Source organism: Mobula hypostoma, chromosome 5, assembly GCF_963921235.1.
Source record: "Mobula hypostoma chromosome 5, sMobHyp1.1, whole genome shotgun sequence".
NCBI lineage: Eukaryota > Metazoa > Chordata > Chondrichthyes > Myliobatiformes > Myliobatidae > Mobula > Mobula hypostoma.
This window is the reverse complement of record NC_086101.1, coordinates 51,573,405-51,594,012: the sequence shown is the minus strand read 5'-3', so window position 1 is coordinate 51,594,012 and position 20,608 is coordinate 51,573,405. Positions and strand designations below refer to the sequence as shown.

Below are 20,608 nucleotides of genomic sequence, written 5' to 3'. Positions count from 1 at the left end.
CCATAAATGCTGCCTGGCCCTTGAGTTCCTCCAGCAGTTTGAGTGTGTTCCTTTTAAATTCTCTCCTCTGTGCTTTGCTGTTTCCGACTAGGGAGAGTTTGATAGCAAACAACAGGAATTCTGCAGATGCTGGAAATTCAAGCAACCCACATAAAAGTTGCTGGTGAATGCAGCAGGCCAGACTGCACCTCTTCCTAGAGATGCTGCCTGGCCTGCTGCGTTCACCAGCAACTTTTATGTGTGTTGCGAGAGTTTGATAGTCTCGCCGAAATCTAGGTAGAGAACCTCTCCAGAGTACCCTAATTGATTCTTTTTTGATGGCTGTTGTATTTCTCCCCATTTTATTGAATAACCCCTTCGGCATTTTGAAACGCACGGATGGTAATGTTTGTCCTGTCCTGATGGATCTAAGTTCCTGTTTCCTGAGACAGGATACATAATATCGGGGAAGAAGAATATAACAAAATTGGATACATTTTGTATCCTTCATCGAAGATAAAAGACCTAAAATAATAGGAGGAACCAGGCCCAGGGTGAATGAGAGGTGTAGAATGAAGGCCATTGATCAATACACTTAGCATATCTATCTTTTTCCATTCTGCCCCTCTGAATGGAGGCTAATGGAGACAAAAGAGAGACTGCAGGTGCTGGAGCAACACATACAAATTCTGGAGGATGTCAGTGGGTCAGGCAGCATTTGTGGAGGGAAATGAACAGTAGACATTTCGAGCTGAGACCCTTCATCAGGATTGGAAATAAAGAGAGTAGAAAGATAAATGGGAGGGGGCAGAAGAAACGAGCTGGTGGGTGATAAGTGGAAGAGGCAAAAAGCTGAACAAGGTGGAATTTGATAGGCCAAGGACAGTAGACCACAGAATAAAGGGAAGGAGGTGGGGAACAAGAGGATGGAAGGTTTGGGTGATGAACAGGTCATGAGGGTGGGGGAGGAGAAAGAAAAGGATGAAAGTGCTTGAAGAATAAGGAAAACCAAAAGGGAGTGGGGGTATCAGAGGGGAGTAGTTACCAGGGATTAGAAATCGATCTTCATGCCATCAAAATGCAGATTACCAAGACAAGATTATGAGGTATTGTTCTTCTAATATGTATCTAGCCTTAAACTTGGCCGTAGAGAAATCCATGAGCAGACATGTCACTGTGGGAAAGGGAAGTGGAATTAAAATGGCTGACCACCAGGAGATCCTTGCTGTTAAGGTGGAGAGAACAAAGGTACTCAAAGAAGTGATCATCCCAGTCTTTGTCACCGATGTAGAGGAGACCCCTGAGTGCAGCCGCTCTCTTTCTTTTCAGTCCTGATGAAGGCCGTCAACCTACAAAGGATCGGCCATGATTAAATGGCGGAGCAGTCTCGATGGGCCAAATGGTTTGATTTTTCTTCGTGTCTTATGGTCTTGAAACATCCCTTCATAGAAACTGCCTGATCTGCTGAGTCCCTCCAGCATTTTGTGTGCTTTGCTTAAAGGCTAATGTTGCCCCAAGTAACCTGCGGATTGCTTATTTTTCTTAAGAGGTATTGATTTTGGATATGCAATGAAATTCATTTATCAAATTATATGTGCATTGTCTGTTTATTCTGTTTTTAATTTGTTGCAGTCTCTTTGACTATTTCTAATCCTTTTCCCACCTGGAGTGCATATTTATGAGTTCTAAAGTATAAATCAGTGATATAAATTGTGAACAGCAATGGTCTCACACTTGCCCTTTTGAAGTTCCACTTCCAGTCTCTGCCATTCTGAATTATCAACATTTAACTCTGTCTAGCCTGGCTGGCTAGCCAATGTGCAAATTGTCCTCTTATTCCTGATCTAATAAGTGTTTCACAATTATCACCATTTCTGTGACCCTTTTACCATTTAGAATGCAGAACAATCATGTATATGCCCTTTGGCCCACCATGTCTATGCTGACCATGGCGCTAGTGTAATTTAACCCATCTGCAAGTACATAATCCGAAAGGCCTTTGAGATTATATTGTTAAATATCCTTTGTTAATTATAAGAATTATATAGGAAAAAATAAGTTTGTTAAGCACAATACTCCCATGCTATTCTCTGAAAGAATCATCCGCTTTGTCTCATAAAAAGACTGCGTTCACCAGCATTCTTTGTGTGCGTTGCTTGAATTTCCAGCATCTGCAGATTTCCGCGTATCCCCTTTGTCTGTTTTGTTTTATTGCTTGTTTACTGCCTTATCACCTGCACAGACCCATTTTATTTTCAATAAAAGTGAACATTCAAGCTCACTACATCTGAAACTTTACTCCAGCTCATTCAGTAATGCATCATACTAGTGTTTTCTTTCACTGTCGTGCCTTTATTTTTATGATACAAGATTGTAATAGTGAAGTGTGGAAGAAGTGATTAAAATCATTGCAAGGCCTTTGAGGTAATTAACATTAGCATCACAGAATCACTTAGCAGAGAAGGCTCCACTTAACCCATCATGCCTACAATACCAAGTAAGTCAGAGTGAGATGAAAAAATATATTTCTTTTACCACAGCAATCACTGAACTTATATTTTTGAAACAATGACATTTGCATAGTTAATTTGCATTTCATATTCTGCCACATGTAGGTCATGGGGTTTTGTAAATTGTGCAGTGCAGGCTTTTAAATTCATGGAGGGCTTAAGTGTAAATTCAGATCCAATATTCCCTGCTGGTAGCTTGTCTAGGTTGGCAGAAGCTTTCCATATCCACTCCATATCAGTTCCCATCATGAATTCAAACTCTCTCCACACTCATCTACTGTTTGTCACGTGATTCATATAATATCTATTGGCCTTCTCTATAGCAATTTGGGTTTCAAGTTGAGGAAAATTTTTAAGCCCAGGTTATAAATTCTGTGAAATTCAATATTAATAATCTTTCACAAAATGGAAATGACTTGTGCATAACCTTCTAAATTTTGATTGCTGAAACAACTATTAGAACTCTATCAGAAAGCCAGATGTTAATCTGTATCCAAAAATTCTGTGGATGTTTTAATCCATGAATCTTGGCTGCTGTATTTGTCCAACCAAACCAAAGCTGGGTGTACTGTATGGCCTGCAGTATGATAAGGGACTACTTTATGTTGTAGGGACGCGTCATTGCATGTGCTATTTGGCGTGTATTGATCTGCACGTGTGTGCAGAGTTCGGATTATGCCAGTAAAGAACCATAAAACTTAGCTCCCGTCTCCGGCGTTTTTATTAATAGCATTGTTGTGTAACCAGGCCACATACACAACAAATTGGCGACGAGGTTAATTGTATCGGAATGCCATGTTTTAATTGATAATGACACTCAGAAGAAGAGCGCAAGGAATGAGCCAAGGAGTGGGAGAAGGAGGCAGAGCGAGGCCGCAAGTCTGAAAGGAAGCAGGAGCACAGCTGGGGTCGGGAACGTCGGGAGACCAAGAGACACAATCAGAGCCATAACATGTCCAGCCATGACCACAGCCAGCGCTAACCCCCAGGGGCTGAGGGTCTGCCTGCCCCAGAAGGGAGATAAAAAGGAGCGACACACACACACACACACATCTAGACAGAATACGCTCATGGCACGAGCAAAAAGGACATGTGAGTCAAAAAGGAAAATAAGAGGAGAACGGGGCTTAATTAATATAGCAAAGATGGCGATGATTGGAACCATTACAGCATTTGATAGTGGGATTGGAGACTGGGTAACTTGCATTGAAAGAGTGGAGTTACATTGTGAGGCTAAAGGTGTTAAGGATGAAAAGAAAGCCAGCATCTTACTCAGTATTATGGGAGCAGAAACATATGGCCTGCTACGGAGCTTGTTAACCCCTGAAAAGCGAGCTGACAAAACATTCAAGCAAATAGTAGACACTCTCCAACAGCATTTAGACCCCAAACCACTAGTCATTGCTGAAACATTTAAATTTCACAATTGGAATCAGAGCAAAAATGAAAACATTTCTGAATATTGTGCTGAATTGCACAAATTATCAGAACATTGTCAAGTTGGAGCTGGTCTATTGGATGCATTGAGGGACAGCTTAGTGTGTGGCATGCACTGTGAAAACCACACAGAAGAAGCTTCTGTGTGAAAGAGACCTTACATTCAAAAAAGCGCTAAACATTGCAATATCAACAGAAACAGCAGCACGGGATGCTTCCGAGATACATCAAAATTCTCTGGAATATGCCACAAATAAAATGTCACTGAACAGGAATGAAGGAAAGAAATGTTACTGTTGTGGAAACAGGACACATGACCTGGATGACTGTTGATTTAAAGACAAAAATGCAGAAACTGTGGCAAACAGGGCCACATTGGCAGAGTATGCAAAGCTAGTCAACAGCAGAAAAAGGGCAAAATACAGAGAAACAAGAAACCCCAGAAAGGGAAATACAAGGTACAGGTGTCCCCCACTTTTCGAACGTTCGCTTTACAAAACCTCACTGTTACAAAAGACCTACATTAGTACCCTATTTTCGCTTTAAGAAGGTGTTTTCACTGTTACGGAAAAAAAACAGCGCACGGTAAAAAATCAGTGCGCGATAAAAGGCAGCGTGCCCCGAGCAGCCGCTCTCCCCCGGATTCTTGCTTAAACATAAGCCTGTGAGCAGCCGTTTGCAAGATGAGTTCTATGGTATCGGAAAAGCCTGAAAGAGCTCGTAAGGGTGTTACACTTACGGTAAAACTAGACATAATTAAGCGTTTTGATCGTGGTGAACAAAGTAAGGACAACGTGAGTTTGGCTTGTGGAAGTTGACGAAGATGACGTTGAAGAGGTTTTGGCATCCCATCACCAAGAACTGACAGTTGAAGAGCTGATGCAATTGGAAGAAAAAAGGATAACAATTGAAACTGAATGAGTAATGATAAAGTACGACTTTAATTTTGAAAGGGTATGTCGGTTTAGGGGATATTTGCAGGATGGTTTGAGTCCTTATTAAAGAACTGTGTGATAGAAAAATACGCGAGGCTCAGCAGTCAAGCAAGCCTTCCACGTCAGCCACAGCAGACGACGAACCTCGACCTTTGACATCAAGGTGGGCAGTCATAGGAGAAGATGAGCTGCCTGCCCTAATGGAAACAGACAACGATGACGAAATGACACCCCAGTGTCCCACCACCCCAACCCCCAGGCCACGGACAGATACTGATTCACGGAGAATGCAAAGGTAGCTGGGAGGCACACAGCACATCTTTAAGAAAAAAGCCGAAACAAACATGCTAATTAATTAGGTGCCGCCGACATGTAATTGTTGGCCCAGATCAGAGACGATGCAATCGGAAATCGGCACTGATCTGGGCTGACAATTACGGGTGGCACCTAATCAATTAGCATGTTTCGGCTTTTTTCTTAAAGATGTGCTGTGTACCTCCTGGCTACCGCTGGACCCCTGCATGCTTCGCAGAAATGTATCGGTCAGCAGCCTGGAGGGTCGGGGGCCACTGCACCACTCAAACTCCGACTCAGTCTAACACACCGTCATCAGTGTGCTCGGTGCTGAACCAATTCCCGTAAGTGATACTACACTGTACATACATTATTTCTACCTTGTATCGGCTGTGTACTTCTATGTGTTATTTGGTATGATTTGGCAGCTTCATAGCTCAAAGGCTACTGGAGAGCACTTGTGCGTGTTTTTGCTAACAGCGCTTGCGTGAGATTTTCTGCCGACGGCGCTTGCATGAGATTTTCGCTCCGGAGAACAGTTTAGTAATGATTGTGGAAAAGTATTTCTATATAGGCTGTGTAATTATGATATCATTCCTGCTTTTACTATATGTCACTGTTATTTAAGGTTTTATGTGTTATTTGGCATGATTTGGTAGGTTATTTTTGGGTCTGCGAATGCTCACAAAATTTTCCCATATAAATAAATGGTAATTGCTTCTTCGCTTTACGACATTTCGGCTTACGAACCGTTTCATAGGAACGCTCTACCTTCAGATGGCGGGGGAAACCCGTACACAAAATAAAAAGAAGGCAGTTCTGATGAAAACGACTCTGATGAAAGTGAATTGTCTTGTTGGCAACTTCTGAGCGTGAAAGAGACAGATGATCGAAGAGTAATATGGATCACTCCACAAGTGGTGGGTGTGAGACTGAAAATGGAGTTGGACACAGGCTCAACTTTAACAGTGATCTCTGTACACGACTACGAATGACTGTTTACGCACATACCTCTGAAACAAACTAAGCTACTGCTAAAGACTCACACAGGACAGAAAGTGCATCCCAAAGGTAAAATTAAAGCTACAGTGACCTGTGGAGACAGCAGCTGAACCTCTATGTACTGAAAAATGGAGGACCACAGTTGCTGGGACGTGAATGGCTCAGGCAAATCCAGTTGGATTGGCACACCATCAAGGCACTAGATATGTCAACAAAGGAGGGCAGATCAGCGGGGAAGATGTCCACAGCTCTCCTCTCACTCATTGTCGACTATTATAACTATGAGGAGGAGCTAGACAGCGTCGATGATGAGGACAAACGCAGTATCCGTGGCCGCGACTCAGATGATGATACAGAGGATGCAGGGGAGACAGATATTGCCAATAAGCCGGATGATGAAGACTACCTGGAAGTAAAAGAGCAGATGTTCCAGGAGAAATTGACATCTCTCAAAAGACAGCTACAGCAGTTACAGGAAGGCACTTTGCAGGAGTATCAGAAAAGGATGAAGAAACTAGATCAACAATACAAGGAAAGAATACGAAATGCAGAGCTTTTTCTGCAGCTGGAGACAGGACAAGTGGAAAGGAATTATATTAAAGAGAAGAAAGCAGCAGTGAAGGAATTTGAAGATAAAAAGCTTGTTAGAAGAAAAGGGAAAGATGATTGAGAATGAGAGGCTAACAATGAAACTCACAGGAGATTCTATGGAGGTAAAGCCAATAATGACTAGGAAACTAAGGAGGAGACCTAATGACCCTGTTCCAGTTACTAAAGACGAAAACCTGCACCTGCGCAGTTAAATTACTTGTTAACAGATGAACAGATAATGGAAGATCTGCAAACTCCCGATAAGCTTAAATCTCTGAAAAGACCAGTGTCTCTGTCTTCTGAGCATCTTCCCAGCACTCCTGCTGAATCACCAGCACAAAGATATGAAGCACGAATGGAAGATGGAAAGTTATATTACGATAAGAGATGGTATCATAAAAGGTCAGGCTATCTATCTGGAATCTAAGGAGAATACGAAGATTGGCTGTGTAATTAGCTCAGTTGGAACAAATGAGATATGGGTAAGGAACACAAGTGATAGCACAAAGATGTGTATATATCTAGGACAGCTGCAAAGAGGAATCTTCATTATATGGAGGCAATCTGCTGCCTAGAACTCTTAGCAAGTTGAAGACACACACCTTAATTCCCTACGCTCAGAGGTTAACTGTTCATGACTTTTATATGGAAATCTATTAAAACAAACAAGTTTATTGACAGACGAAGAACACACTATTTGAAGATAATTTCCAATGCCATCTCAGTTTTGATGATTGTACATATTTTTAAGAATAACATTCACCTTTGCACGGATTTCACTCTGCTTTCATCATCTTTGCAAGATAGAGGTGACTACTCTTTATGGCTGGAACCTGCCAATTTGTGGATTGTTTAATTTATTCCAGACAATCGAGTGAAGACCTATTTGCTTCAGTGCCGCGCAATCTAGAGAAGACCCCCCCCCCCCGAGACTTTAGTTATAAATGGGTCTTGGATCAAAAGTAAAAAAAAAGGTTTGTTATAATTTGATATTATGTTACTTTGTTATGATTTGATATTATTAAGTTACTAAGTAAACAAATGGTAGGCGTTTGTATGTTAAGGGTAGACATATTTGTTTAGCATAGTGACCCAGTAAAAAAAACAGTTGATACACTATTAAAATAAAAAGGGGAGGAGTGTATTGTATGGCCTACAGTATAATAAGGGACTACTTGATGTTGTAGGGACACGTCATTGCATGCACTGTTCGGCGCATATTGATCTGTACGTGTGTGCCAAGTTCAGTTTCTGCCAGTAAAGAACCATGAAACTTAGTTCCCATCTCCAGCGTTTTTATTAATAGCATTGTTGTGTAACCAGGCCACATACACAACACAGGGTTTAAGAAAAGACTCATTCATAGTGGCAAGAATGTGGAATTCTTTACTACATAGAGGAAAAACAAAGTGCTATAAATACGCAGCGGGTCAGGCTGCACCAATAGAAAGAGAGAAGCAGAGGTAATGTTTTGGGATTGATGAGTCCATTTATTCGTAAAGTGCTATGTAATATGATGTGGGCGATCATGGTTATTCCATGACTGTGATTGTCTTTAACAAATTCTTCTGCAGAAGTGGTGTGCCGTTGCTGCCTTCTGGGTAGTGTGTTTACAAGACAGATGACACTATCCATTAAAAATACTCTTCAGAGATTGGCTGGCGTCAGTGGACGCGTAACCAGGACTTGTGTTTATTTGCAATAGTCAAAGTGGATAGTATAGCTGGTTATTTGACTTCCCGTTAAAGTGATATGATAGGAGAAAAGATAAATGGGTTATATTGCTAGAGCTGGAGGTGGAAGTGTGTGTGAGGGATTGTTTAGGTAGGGTGTGGATGCAAACCGGACCTTGTTGAGTCAATTTTCTCATTTCTATGCATGCCTCTGCCCCCAAAGACTTAAGACATGCTCAAATTTTAACATCTTGATGTTAGGCATTTTAAAGCATGGAGTTTTCCAACTCTTCTCAAGACATGTTTGCATTATTATTCTCCTTCCAGACTTTTCTATTTGAGCATTTTCTAGCTCTTTCCACTTAGCTGTGGATATAACTTTGGAGCATTCCCTGGAAGAAAGTGCTGTAGAGAGTTAACCTAATTACATTCAAATTGACAGTGCATGCTTGCTGAACTACTTAATTTTCCCTGTTGGTTTTAATTGAACTTTGCCAGTCACACTCTCTTCTCAGTTAGTGTAGGCCAAGAAAAGAAGCTGATCTTCAGGAAATCAATCGGTATGTTAATTAACAACTGCCTTCTAATCAGAGTTGGATTTGGCGACAGTCCAACATTGCTGATGATTTTATAGTGGTTCTTCTTGCAGTAATACGTACCAAAGCCATGAAAAGGAGGGTGAAATTTAATTCAGAACTGCAAGGGCCCATGGAATGAGACTTGGAGGATATGTTATGCTGTTGTGAAACATTACTTCATATCATCTATTTCCACAGGAAGAAAGGTCACTGTGTGCTGTGTAAATAGACTTTCATTTCAAGCATCACCTTTTGGCATTAAATTCAGTCTAATGCAACATGAAACTTAAATTAATGCTTTTCCTCTCTTCCTAATAGCTGTTGAGCAAATCCATTGATGTAGACACATTGTCATTGCGTACTCCATTCAAATCAGTTAGTTGTGCAAGAAACATGATTTTACCATTAGTGCATTCCCTTGATGTCTTGCAGCTAACTCTCAGCTGCCAATGAAGTATCAAAAACATATTCTGCATTTTTCCATAAATATTAATTTGTAAAATCTAACTTAAATTGAACTTTGTGTGTTGGAAGAAGATCATGTGCATAATGAACCTTGGAAAGGTGGGCATGTCAATTTTATTTTGATGTTGACTATTTGGTGCAAATTATGATGTACCCCTTCAGTATCTGTAACAATGCTTTAATGTTTCTAATTTTTTTTTCCTTTAGGCAAACCAAAAACTTCGTATTCAAAATGGTGATCTTGTGAGGGAGAATTTACATCTGAAGGCTGAGGTGGAGAGTAGATCACCACAAAAGTATGTATGATGGCTGTGCTAAATATAACAAGATTAGTGGTCAGCTTTATCTTCCCTCTGTCTCTTCCCCCCCCACTCTTGTGCAAACTGTTACACAAGTACTGTGTTGCAGTGTGAACAAAGTCACCGGGGAGGTGCAGCTGGGAGATAAAAGCAGTCTTTTATTGGACAAAATGAGACACACTTTGAAGGAAGAGGCCTGTTCAGTCTGATATTACATGACATTTTATATGCTAAAGATCAAAGGTAACAGCAGGACAATTCTATAGTTACAGTGTATCTACAATGCTTCCTTTGAATTACGTATAATTTTCAAACCACCTCCTTCGCACTCGCACTTCAGATACCCAGAATGAATGTTCCAGCATCTGCCGATTTTCTCGTTTGTTGATCAGCATCTGGTTTTTCAGTACACAGCTCCAGGAACCTATTGTCCATTTTATTTGCTGGTCGCAGGCACTACTAAATCCATCAGATTTTCCCAGGCTATGGCAGTTCTACATAAACTGTAGATAGAGTGGATGTAGAGAGGATGTTTCCATTGGTGGGAGAATCTAGGAACAAAGGGCACAACCTCAGATTACAAGGACGTCCCTTTAGAACAGAGTTAGAACATAGTATAGTGCAGCAAGGAACAGGCCTTTTGACTCAAAATGTCGTGCCAGACCAGCTGAGAAGTAATTTTAAACCCCCTCCCCCCAAAAAAAAGGAATCCCTCCTGCCTACATAATGTCCATATCCTTCATCTTCCTCGCATCCATGTGCCTATACCAGGAATCCATCACTCTGAGTGAGCAAAACTTACCCTACATCCCCTTTGAATCTACCCCATCTCACCTTCAATGCATGCCCTGTGGTATGAGGCATTTCTACCCTGGGAAACAGATACTCCCTGTCTACTCTGTCTGTGCCTCTCATAATCTTATCAACTTCTATCCTATCTCCCGTTGGCCTCTGCCACTCCAAAGAAACAACCCAAGTTTGTCCAACATCTCATGATACCGCATGTCCTCTATTCCAGGCAGCATCCTGGGAAAACTCTTCTGCACCCTCTTCAAAGCCTCAACATCCATTCTATAGTGCTGCCAGAACTGCGCGCAATACTCCAGATGTGGCCTAACCAGAGGCGTATAAAGTTGCAACATAACCTGTTGACTTTTGAACTCAGTGCCTCGACTAATAAAAGCAAGCATCCATAAGCCTTCTGAGCCACCTTATCGACCTGTGTAGCCACTTTAAAAGAGCTATGAACTTCAATCCCAATCTCTTTGCTCAGCAACTCCATTAAGTATCTTGTCCTTAACTGCTCCTTGCCCATAAGGTGCAGCACCTCTCATTTATATGGTTAAACTCCATCTGCCATTTTTCTGCCCATATCTGCAACTGATCTATACCATGCTGTATTCTTAGCCAGTCTTCTACACTATCTAAAACTCCACCAATCTTGCTATCATCCGCATACTTACTAACCCACCATTTACATTTTCATCCAGGTGATTTATATAAACCACAAACAGCCGAGGTCCCAGAAGAAATCCCCGTGGAGCGCCAGTAATTACAGACCTCCAGCTCAACTATACGCGAGCCAGTTCTGAATGCAAACAGCCAGTTCACTGTGGACCCCGTGCATCTTAACCTTCTGGATTAGCCTCCCATGAGGGACTTTGTCAAATGCTTTACTAAAATCCAAGTAGACAACATCCACTGCCCTACCTTCATCAATCTCTCCCGTCACCTTGTCAAAAAAACTCAATCAAGCTTATAAGTCATGACCTGCCTCTCACAGTGTCATGCTGGCGCTCCCTAATCAGGTTTCCAAATGCCCATACACAGTATCCTATCCCAAAGAATTTTGTCCGGCGATATTCTTCATCTGACATAGACTCACCGGTCTATAGTTCCCAAGATTTTCGCTTGATCCCATCTAAGTAGAGGTACAATATGAGTCACTCACCAGTCTTCCAGGAACTCACCTGTGCCTGTAGAGGACACAAAGATACTGGTCAAAGCCCCAGCAATCTCGTCTCTTGCCTCCTTCAATAACCTGGGGTAAATCCCATCAGACTCTGGGGACTGGCCTACCATAAAACTCATTAAGAGACCCAACACGTCCTCCTTGACCTCTAAACACCCTGACGTATTTATACACTCAGTATTGATCTCCTGGTCCCCCATGTCCTTTTCCTTGGTAAATATTGAAGCAAAGTACTCATTAAGTACCTCACTCACATTCTCCACCTCCAAGTAAATGTCTCCCCCCCGCCCTATCGTTGAGTGGTCTTCCCCTCTCTCTAGTTATAGAAACATAGAAAACCTACAGTACAATACAGGCCCTTCGGCCCACAGAGCTGTGCCGAACATGTCCTTAGCTTAGAAATTGCCGAGGGTAACCAATAGCCCTCTATTTTTTTTTTTTTTTGAGTTCCATGTATCTGTCCAGGAGTCTTGTAAAAGACCCTGTCGTATCCACCTCCACTACTATCACTGGCAGCCCATTCCATGTACTCACCACTCTCTGCAAGGAAGGAAGAAAAAACTTGCCCCTGACATCTCCTCTGTACCTACTTCCAAGCACCTTAAAACTGTGCTAGCCATTTCAGCCCCGGGAAAAAGCTTCTGACTGTCCACACGATCAATGCCTCTCATCATCTTATACACCTCTATCAGGTCATCTCTCATCTTCCATCGCTCCAAGGAGAAAGGACCCAGTTCACTTAACCCATCTCATAAGGCATGCTCCCCAATCCTTGTAAATCTCCTCTTCACTCTTTCTATGGTTTCCACATCCTTCCTATAGTGAGGCGACCAGAACTGAGCACAGTACTCCAAGTGGGGTCTGAACAGGGTCCTACATGGCTGCAACATTACCTCTCGGCTCCTAAACTCAATCCCATGGTTGATGAAGACCAATACACCGTATGCCTTCTTAACCACACAGTCAACCTGCATAGCAGCTTTTAGTGTCCTATGGACTTCAACCCCAAGATCCCTCTGATCCTCCACACTGCCAAGAATCTTACCATTAATACTATATTCTGCCATCATATTTGACCTACCAAAATAAACCACCTCACACTTATCTGGGTTGAACTCCATCTGCCACTTCTCAGCCTAGTTTTGCATCCTATCAATGTCCTGCTGTAACCTCTGACAGCCCTCCACACTATCCACAACACCCCCAACCTTTGTGTCATCAGCAAATTTACTAACCCATCCCTCCACTTCCTCATCCAGGTCACTTATAAAAATCACGAAGAGTAGTTAACCTCTTGCTTTAAATGTATGTATAGAATGCCTTTGAATTCTCCTTAATCCTACTTGCCAAGGACTTTTTATGGCCTCTCCTGGCTTTCCTAATTCCCTCTAGTTATTTTCTGGCTTTGTTTTACTCCTCATGTTTTTTTGATCCTAACTTCTGAAGTTTTGCATACTTTACCTTTTTCTTCTTGACTAAATTCATCACCTCTGTGGACATCCAAGGTTCTCTTATCTTTCCATCCCTGTCCTTCCTTTTAATAGGAACATACCTTTCCTGTACTCTGTGCAGTTGATCTTTCAACACTCTCCAGATCTCTGATGTGGATTTGCCAGAAAAAAGAGTTCCCAATTAGCTGCTCTTGGTTCCTGTCTAATGCCTTCATAATCTATTTAGCCAGAGGTTGCTGAGTCTGGAATTCATTGTAACAGATGGCTTTGGAGGCTGTATTTGGGTAAATATAAAGCAGGGGTTGATAGGTTCTTGATTCATAAGGATGTCAAAGATTATGGGAAGAAGGCAGGAGAATGAGATTGAGAGGGAAAATAAATCAGCCATGATCAAATAATGGGGGAGATTTGTTGGGCTGAATGGCCTAGTTCTGCCTCTAGGTTTCATGATCTTGTGGTCTAAGTTTGCTGATGACACGAGTTGCGGATGTTGTGGATAGTCTGGAGAGTTGTCAGAGGTTACAGTGGAACGTCGACAGGATGCAGAACTGGGCTGAGAAGTGGCAGGTGGAATTCAACCCAAATAACTGAAGTGGTTCATTTTGGTTGGTGAAATTTAAGGACAGAATATAATATGGGCAACACGAGAGGGCACAGGTTTAAGGTGCTTGGAAGTAGGTACAGAGGAGATGTCAGGGGTAAGTTTTTTTATGCAGAGAGCGGTGACTGTGTGGAATGGGCTGCCGGTGGCCCCGGTGGAGGTGGAAACAATAGGGTCTTTTAAGAGACTCCTGGATGGATACATGGAGCTTAGAAAAATAGTGGGCTATGGGTAGCCCTAGGTAATTTCTAAAGTAAGTACATGTTCAGCACAGCATTGTGGTCCGAAGGGCCTGTATTGTGCTGTAGGTTTTCTATGTTTCTATTATTAGCACTGTGGAGGATCAGTGAGTTCTTGGGGTCCATGTCCATAGGACACTCAAAGCTGCTGCGCAGGTTGACAGTGTTGTTAAGAAGGCGTATGGTGTGTTAGCCTTCATCAATCATGGGATTAAGTTCAAGAGTCGCAAGGTAATGTTACAGCTACATAAGACCTTAGTTAGACCCCACTTGGAGTAGTGTGTTCAGTTCAGGTCACCTCACTACGGGAAAGATGTGGATACAATAGAGAGAGTGCAGAGGAGAATTACAAGGATGTTGCCTGAATTGGAGAGGGTGTCTTATGAGAATAAGTTGAGTGAACTTGGCCTTTTCTCCTTGGAGCGATGGAGGATGAGAGGTGACCTGTTAGAGGTGATGAGAGGCATTGATCATATAGATAGTTGGAGTTTTTTCCCAGGGCTGAAAGGGCTAACACGAGGGGGCATAGTTTTAAGGTGTTTGGACGTAGATACAGGGGGGATGTCAGAGGTAAGTTTTTCACACAAAGAGTGGTGGGTGCTTGGTAAGCACTGTCAGTGATGGTAGTAGAGGTGGATATTATAGGGTCTTTTAAGAAACTCATGGGCACCTGGAATTTAGAAAAACTAAAGGGCTATGCAGTAGGGAAATTCTAGGCAGTTTCTAGAGTAGGTTACCTGGTCAGCACAACATTGTGGGCCGAAAGGCCTGTAATGTGCTGTAGATTTCTGTTCTATGTTCTTACTGGATGGCGGCTGACTGTCCTGGGTTTTACTTCGTATTGATGAAGGAGTACTCGCTGTTAAATGAATTGGGCTGTACCTTCTAGAGTTTGCAGTTGTGGAGTTAAACAAGGAGATCCAGAGCTTGCTTTTTGAGTTGCTCTGTGTCACCCCAGCTTTGTTGTAATTGTACCTCATTTGTAAATTTGTCCCTGAAACCCATGTAATGTTGTTGCTTCATTTAAGACCAGTTGTAATGGATTTCGGTTGACCAATTCCTCAGCTTTTCCCTCAACTTTTTTTTTCTTACATGGCTTTACTTATCCCTATATTTTAATTAACTTTTCATTGTATTTTTCCAGTTTTGACCTTATGATGATGCCTAACTTGATCTCTCCACTGATGGTGTGCCTTTGGCTACTGGCTCCAAGCTCTGGAATTTCCTCCCTAAACTTCTGCCTCTCCACACATTTGCAACCAAACTCTTTGAGTTCCTGATCCTTTCACTTAATATTGTCGTGTAGACTTTTAGATTGACCTTCTCTGAAGCTGTACCTCACATTCGTACTTAATGTGGATTACTCAAAATGAATCCAGTAGTTTGTACATCCAAAATTGTAGCCCTTAAATATTTGCTACTTTGATTTGTAGCTTTAGTTTGAGAAGTGTGTGGAATAAAGTAGAAAGATAATTTATCATTTTGTAAGTTTGCCTTCATTCTTGAATGTTGCTCAGTCATTGCTCCAGGAATGCCCAGACACTTTTTTGGCAAGGTAGTGATTTTTTTTTTGATCAAATGCAGGAGAAGCTATCCAACATGAATCAAGACATGTAGATTTTCCCAAAGGTTATGAATTTAGATCCATCTTGCATGTGTGTGTGAGTGAGATGAAAATCATTTCATACTGTTTGAGACAAGGGATTTGTTCTTAATGCAGAATACTGATGTATGTACATCTCAGAGTACTTGTTCAAATGCAATAGCCATGTTAGTTTTTTTAAAATTATCTCTCAGCAATCTTTCATTGTCAGTCAAGCTGTTTGAAGCTCAGCTTTCATTGAAAGGATCCACTAATGCATCAAATGAACTCTTTTTGTGCATGTTCACTGTCTGTCACTTAGGAAAACAGGCTTTTTATCAGTTTACTGTGTAACAATGTCAATCATTTTAAAAAGCTCTTAGTGAGGTTAGAGTCAGAAATTACGAGTGGGGTATTAACATAGTGTGTAAATCATGTTTTATAGCAATAATCGTTTGCACAATTAATGACCTGGGAGGGCACTAAATAAAATGCAGATAGTTAAATTAAAAACAGAAATATAGATGTAGCATGAGATATAAAATAGTTCAGTGAAAGCGCGGGTGTGCAATTTTACAATGAATTTAACCGCCTCACCCAGTTCTCCTAAGTTTGCTTGGGTTTCAGATTGAAATACATATGCCTAAAATTTCCCAGTGGTATTAAGTAGATCACAATCCCAGCACCCCTTGGTCAGCTTCACATGTAGTAGTGACTATTCCACCGCCAGTGTGGCTCATCAGTCAAGCAATAGTCTGATTAGGCAGGCAATGTAAATCGTAGGGCAGTCCATTTGCTTACCACCATTGAAATACTTTGTGATCTTATTCAGTCTGTATTCTTCGGAGCTTAGGAGAAATAGGGGGAGGGCAGTCTTACTGAAACATAAGATCCGAGGGAGAAATGCCTATATTTCCACAAGTGGGAGAATTCTGAGCGAGGGATATAGTTGCATAATTCTGGGGTAAGCACTTATAACCGACGTGCAAGAATCACATAGAGACTCGTCAATTTCTGGGCTCCAGGTCATTGGCGGGTCTTTAAATGGAAGGTATTTACGGAATTCTTCCCTAGGTTGCGGCAGGGTTCCATTCCTGTGAAATGTACGCAAGTCGGTAATGTAGCCGCGGACCAAGTTCTCAGGCAGCAGAAGATACCTGCTGCCCTGCGGCAGCCAGCAAGTTTATGCTGCCAGTCTCCCAAGCACTCGCTCGTGTACAGGCTGTCCATCACCTGGGGAAGACCTGCAGATGGCTTTGTGGAAGATCAAGGAGTTGAGGGCTATAGAGAACTGACTCAGAAGCAGAATGAGACGGGGGAAGGTCAGCAGGGGCCGAGTGGCCTCCTATTTTACTTGAGTGCCTGAGTCGGCAAACATTTGGAGTTCAGCCCTCAAACTCAAGCAGACAGGCCCTCTCCCGGTTACAAACACCTGCCATGTTCGAGAGCACAGTGGGATGGACTTGCCGGCTGCTGCAGGTTTGCTGGTATCCCCTGCCACGTGGGGCTGAGGCCTTTCCGCATCCCCTCTCTGCCATTGCCCACCCTCCCCCATCATCAGCACCACTCCCAGGCTGGGTTGAGAGTGCTGAATAGACTCACTGTCTCCCAGAGTCAGTGAGGTCAATTGATGGCCACTCTTCCCTCGCCTGCTCCCGCTACCGTCTCCGCCGCTTCTGTGACCCTCACTCTGTTTCTGTAGATTTCTAACTTACAACTGCACAGGCTCCACCCAGGGAGGACCTTTACATAATTGTCATCTGCATGCTGCAATGAGATCTTGGAGATTGTTGCAGCTGTTGCTTTGGAAAGCAGAGGGCATGAGTTCAAAAGTTTTTCATTAGCAACCAGCTTTTGCATAAACCATTTGCACGCAGTTTATTCTATGCTTTTGCATCTGCCCAGAGATGAAAAGTAAGAATTAGATGTTTTTAAAAAAAGTGTCTGTCCTCATTTTCACAAACAGTTTCTATCTGCTTGCAGATTTGGAAGATTCACAGTGGCTGCCCTTCAGTCCAAAGTGGAACAATGTGAACGTGAGATAAGCCGACTAAAGAGGGCTTTGGAAAGGAGTGACAAGTACATCGAGGATATGGAGTTCCAGATGGAGCGGCTGAAGAGAAAGTGTGAGCAAAGTGAAAACAAAGGTGGGAGAGTTTGTTCAGAGTCACCATCTGGTTCTGGTCAGCATGCAGAAAATGGAAGTGGCGGCGATCTGTGGGACTGTCACAATGACCCGCAGGAAAAGAGGATTATGGCCTTGAGGAGAAGCCTCAGTGAAATAGAGCAGTCATCTGTCAGCCGATCAGACAGTGCGAAATCACCCTTTGCCCTCTCCTCCCACCAAAGTACAAGTCAAACTGCGTGTGAGTCTATCCCGAATAAACAAGCCCCTGCTGACAATAGAGTTTTAGCTACAGCCACTGTTGAGAATGTGTTACGTTGCCTGAAGTCTGATGTGAAGGATGAGGAACGCACCCTGTCGAATGAGAGTGCAATCCAGTTTGAACTGCCAAGCCCCTGCACGCCGTCCATGTCACTAGGCGGACTGCACCTCGACAGCACAGACGACGAAGCCAGTCCCCTGATGAAAAAGAGAGATGGAGACAAGAAGTTGGGCTACTTGAGAAGACTTTGTTTTGATGATGCTTGCTGGAGAAATGCATGTTTTGAGGAGCAGATATTGTCAAAGCCGAATGTCAATGGTCATGCGCAGAATGCCAGTGTTACCGCTGAAAGCATGATGCTTTGGGATTGTCAGTCTGGTCCTAATAGAAATGCTCATAAAGATAACTTAGGAAAAAACTTTCAGACTTCTCTGTATGATGACACCAAATTGAAAGCTAAAATGCCTGATCTAATATGTAGTCCAGTTCTTGATGGTCCCTCCCTTGCTGAGAATAACGGTCAGCGTTCCAGAACCTCCAGTGAGACGTCAATGGATGCAGCCTATCGAGAAAAGATATCTGAACTGGATTTCATGTTGGATGAAACTGAGAATACTCAAAATCCCCAGTGCTCTGTGTTGTCCCAAGATCTCTCTGACTTGGATGTATCTTTGTCATCAGATCTAGTGCAGTGTACGGAACTTTTGAATGAAGCTGAGAAAAGATTGGAGCAGAAATTGAGGCAAAATCCCATCTCTGACATTGGAGATCAGATAAAGAGCAGGGCAAAAAACGCAGTTTCATTGCTCACAGTATCTTCGGTTACCTCAAGCCAAAAGGAAGAAACTTCAGAAGAAAAACGGTCTTTCCCTTGCAGTTTTAGTTCGCCATTCCTTTCAGTGCCTTCAGAATTATCTGTCCTCCAGCACAAGAAACCATCTCTGTGGAACAACTATTTAATGGCTGAAAGTGAGCAGATGCTGGAACCAGTCAACAGGTGCCTTACCATCAAGAGGAAGCCACCGAGTTATGGCGAGGACTTGTCCAGTCCATCTAAATCCTCAAAAAAAGACTTTCTATGTTGAAACTCTTAGCATGTTCCAATCTTCTCCCCCCCCCCCCGTGGAATCTTGAGTCCATCTTATCTTCGTAGTTTGTCTGTTCTCCCCCATCCCCAACTGTCTTATTATCATGTAACATATTATCCGGGACAGCACAATGACACACTCCTGATGGGTGCACCTTTCCTGCTCATGGAATCTAACAGCCGACAACAAAGCTCTCATTAGATGGGAAGAAAGCTATGTTCTAAGGAGTCCATTAACAGAATATCAGCTATATGTATCAAATGCAATTGCAATACTGTTTCTTTGTTTTTTGTAGTTAAATCATTCAGGCTGGAAAACTACTACAACCACTTCAAATTGGCAAATGAAAGTAAGCTAGGCAACTATTTTTGAATGCAATACCCAGCTCAGTGTGCTTTAAGCTAATGTGTTGAAAGTCTGGTGCTTAATCCACAGATATACCAATATGCTTCTGAAATTCTGTTTGTACGAGTATTAGTGCTAAAAGGGGAGTAGTCCATTGTTGTATATAGTTCACTGGTCTTCCTTTCCCCTTATATTGCAGTTTTGAACATAATTCGCCGTCCATTCACCATTAATTATAGTGAGCAATTTATCCTTCAAACAGTCTTATTGGAAAAGGATACTTGTCGAAGTGATCTATTCCTTTTAAGACTGGTTGTTATATTTGTCAGACAACTGAGCATAAAGAATTATTGGTGAAAGTTAAGGACCTCTGCAAAAGCATTCTTGGTTTAGGAAGCAGCGTGAATGATACACAAATGGGCAAATTCTGAACGAGAGATTCTGGAATCTCCAAATTTTTTTTCGAGTTGATTCTTGGGTACAGAAGTGGACAAAATGTGGTCTTCAGTAAAATCCTGTTTCCCACCAAATGGAATCAGAATGAATATGTTGCACTGTCTGGGGTTTTCTTGCATTAATCATTTAATGTTCTATAGAAATATTAAAAAAATCTATTTGTCTTTGCTTAAATATTGAATCAGTGAAAATGTATTCGTATACAGAATATTCTACAGATGCTGGGAATCCAGAGTAACACACACAAAATGCTGGAGAAATTCTGCAGGTCAGGCAGCACCTGGGGGAAGGAATAAAGAGTCGATGTTTCAGGCCAAGTCCCTTCAGCAGGACTGGAAAGGAAGGAGGAAGAAGACAGAATGAGGTGGGGGAGGGGAAGGATTACAAGGTGATAGCTGAGGGGGAAGATGGGGGAGGGTTATGAAGTAGGAAGTGGGAGGTTAGAGGTGGAAAAGGTAAAGGCTGACGATGGAGGAACCTGGACCATGGGAGAAAGGGAAGGAAGAGGGGCACCAGAGGGAGGTAATAGGCAGGTGAGAAGCGGAAAAAGGGTTCAGAGTGGAGCCTGAATAGGGAATACAAAAAGAGAGGGGATGGAGAAATTGAAGTTCATGCTATAAGGTTGGTGGCTACATAGATGGAATATGAGCTGTTATTCCTCCAACATGAGTGGCAGTTGAGGAGACCATGTATCAACATGTCGGATTGAGAATGGGCAGTGGAA

General features: G+C 42.4%; 1 protein-coding gene across 1 annotated transcript in view; it reads left to right on the top strand.

The window, feature by feature from the left end:
* obi1 (ORC ubiquitin ligase 1) overlaps nucleotides 1–20,220 on the top strand; it is a 41,844-nt gene extending 21,624 nt beyond the window's left edge. The window contains exons 5-6 of the mRNA XM_063047519.1: nucleotides 9,672–9,760; nucleotides 17,592–20,220. Coding sequence (XP_062903589.1) covers nucleotides 9,672–9,760; nucleotides 17,592–19,080 — 1,578 coding nt within the window. The 3' untranslated portion in view covers nucleotides 19,081–20,220. The remainder of the gene's footprint in view (nucleotides 1–9,671; nucleotides 9,761–17,591) is intronic.
* Nucleotides 20,221–20,608: the final 388 nt, after the last annotated feature.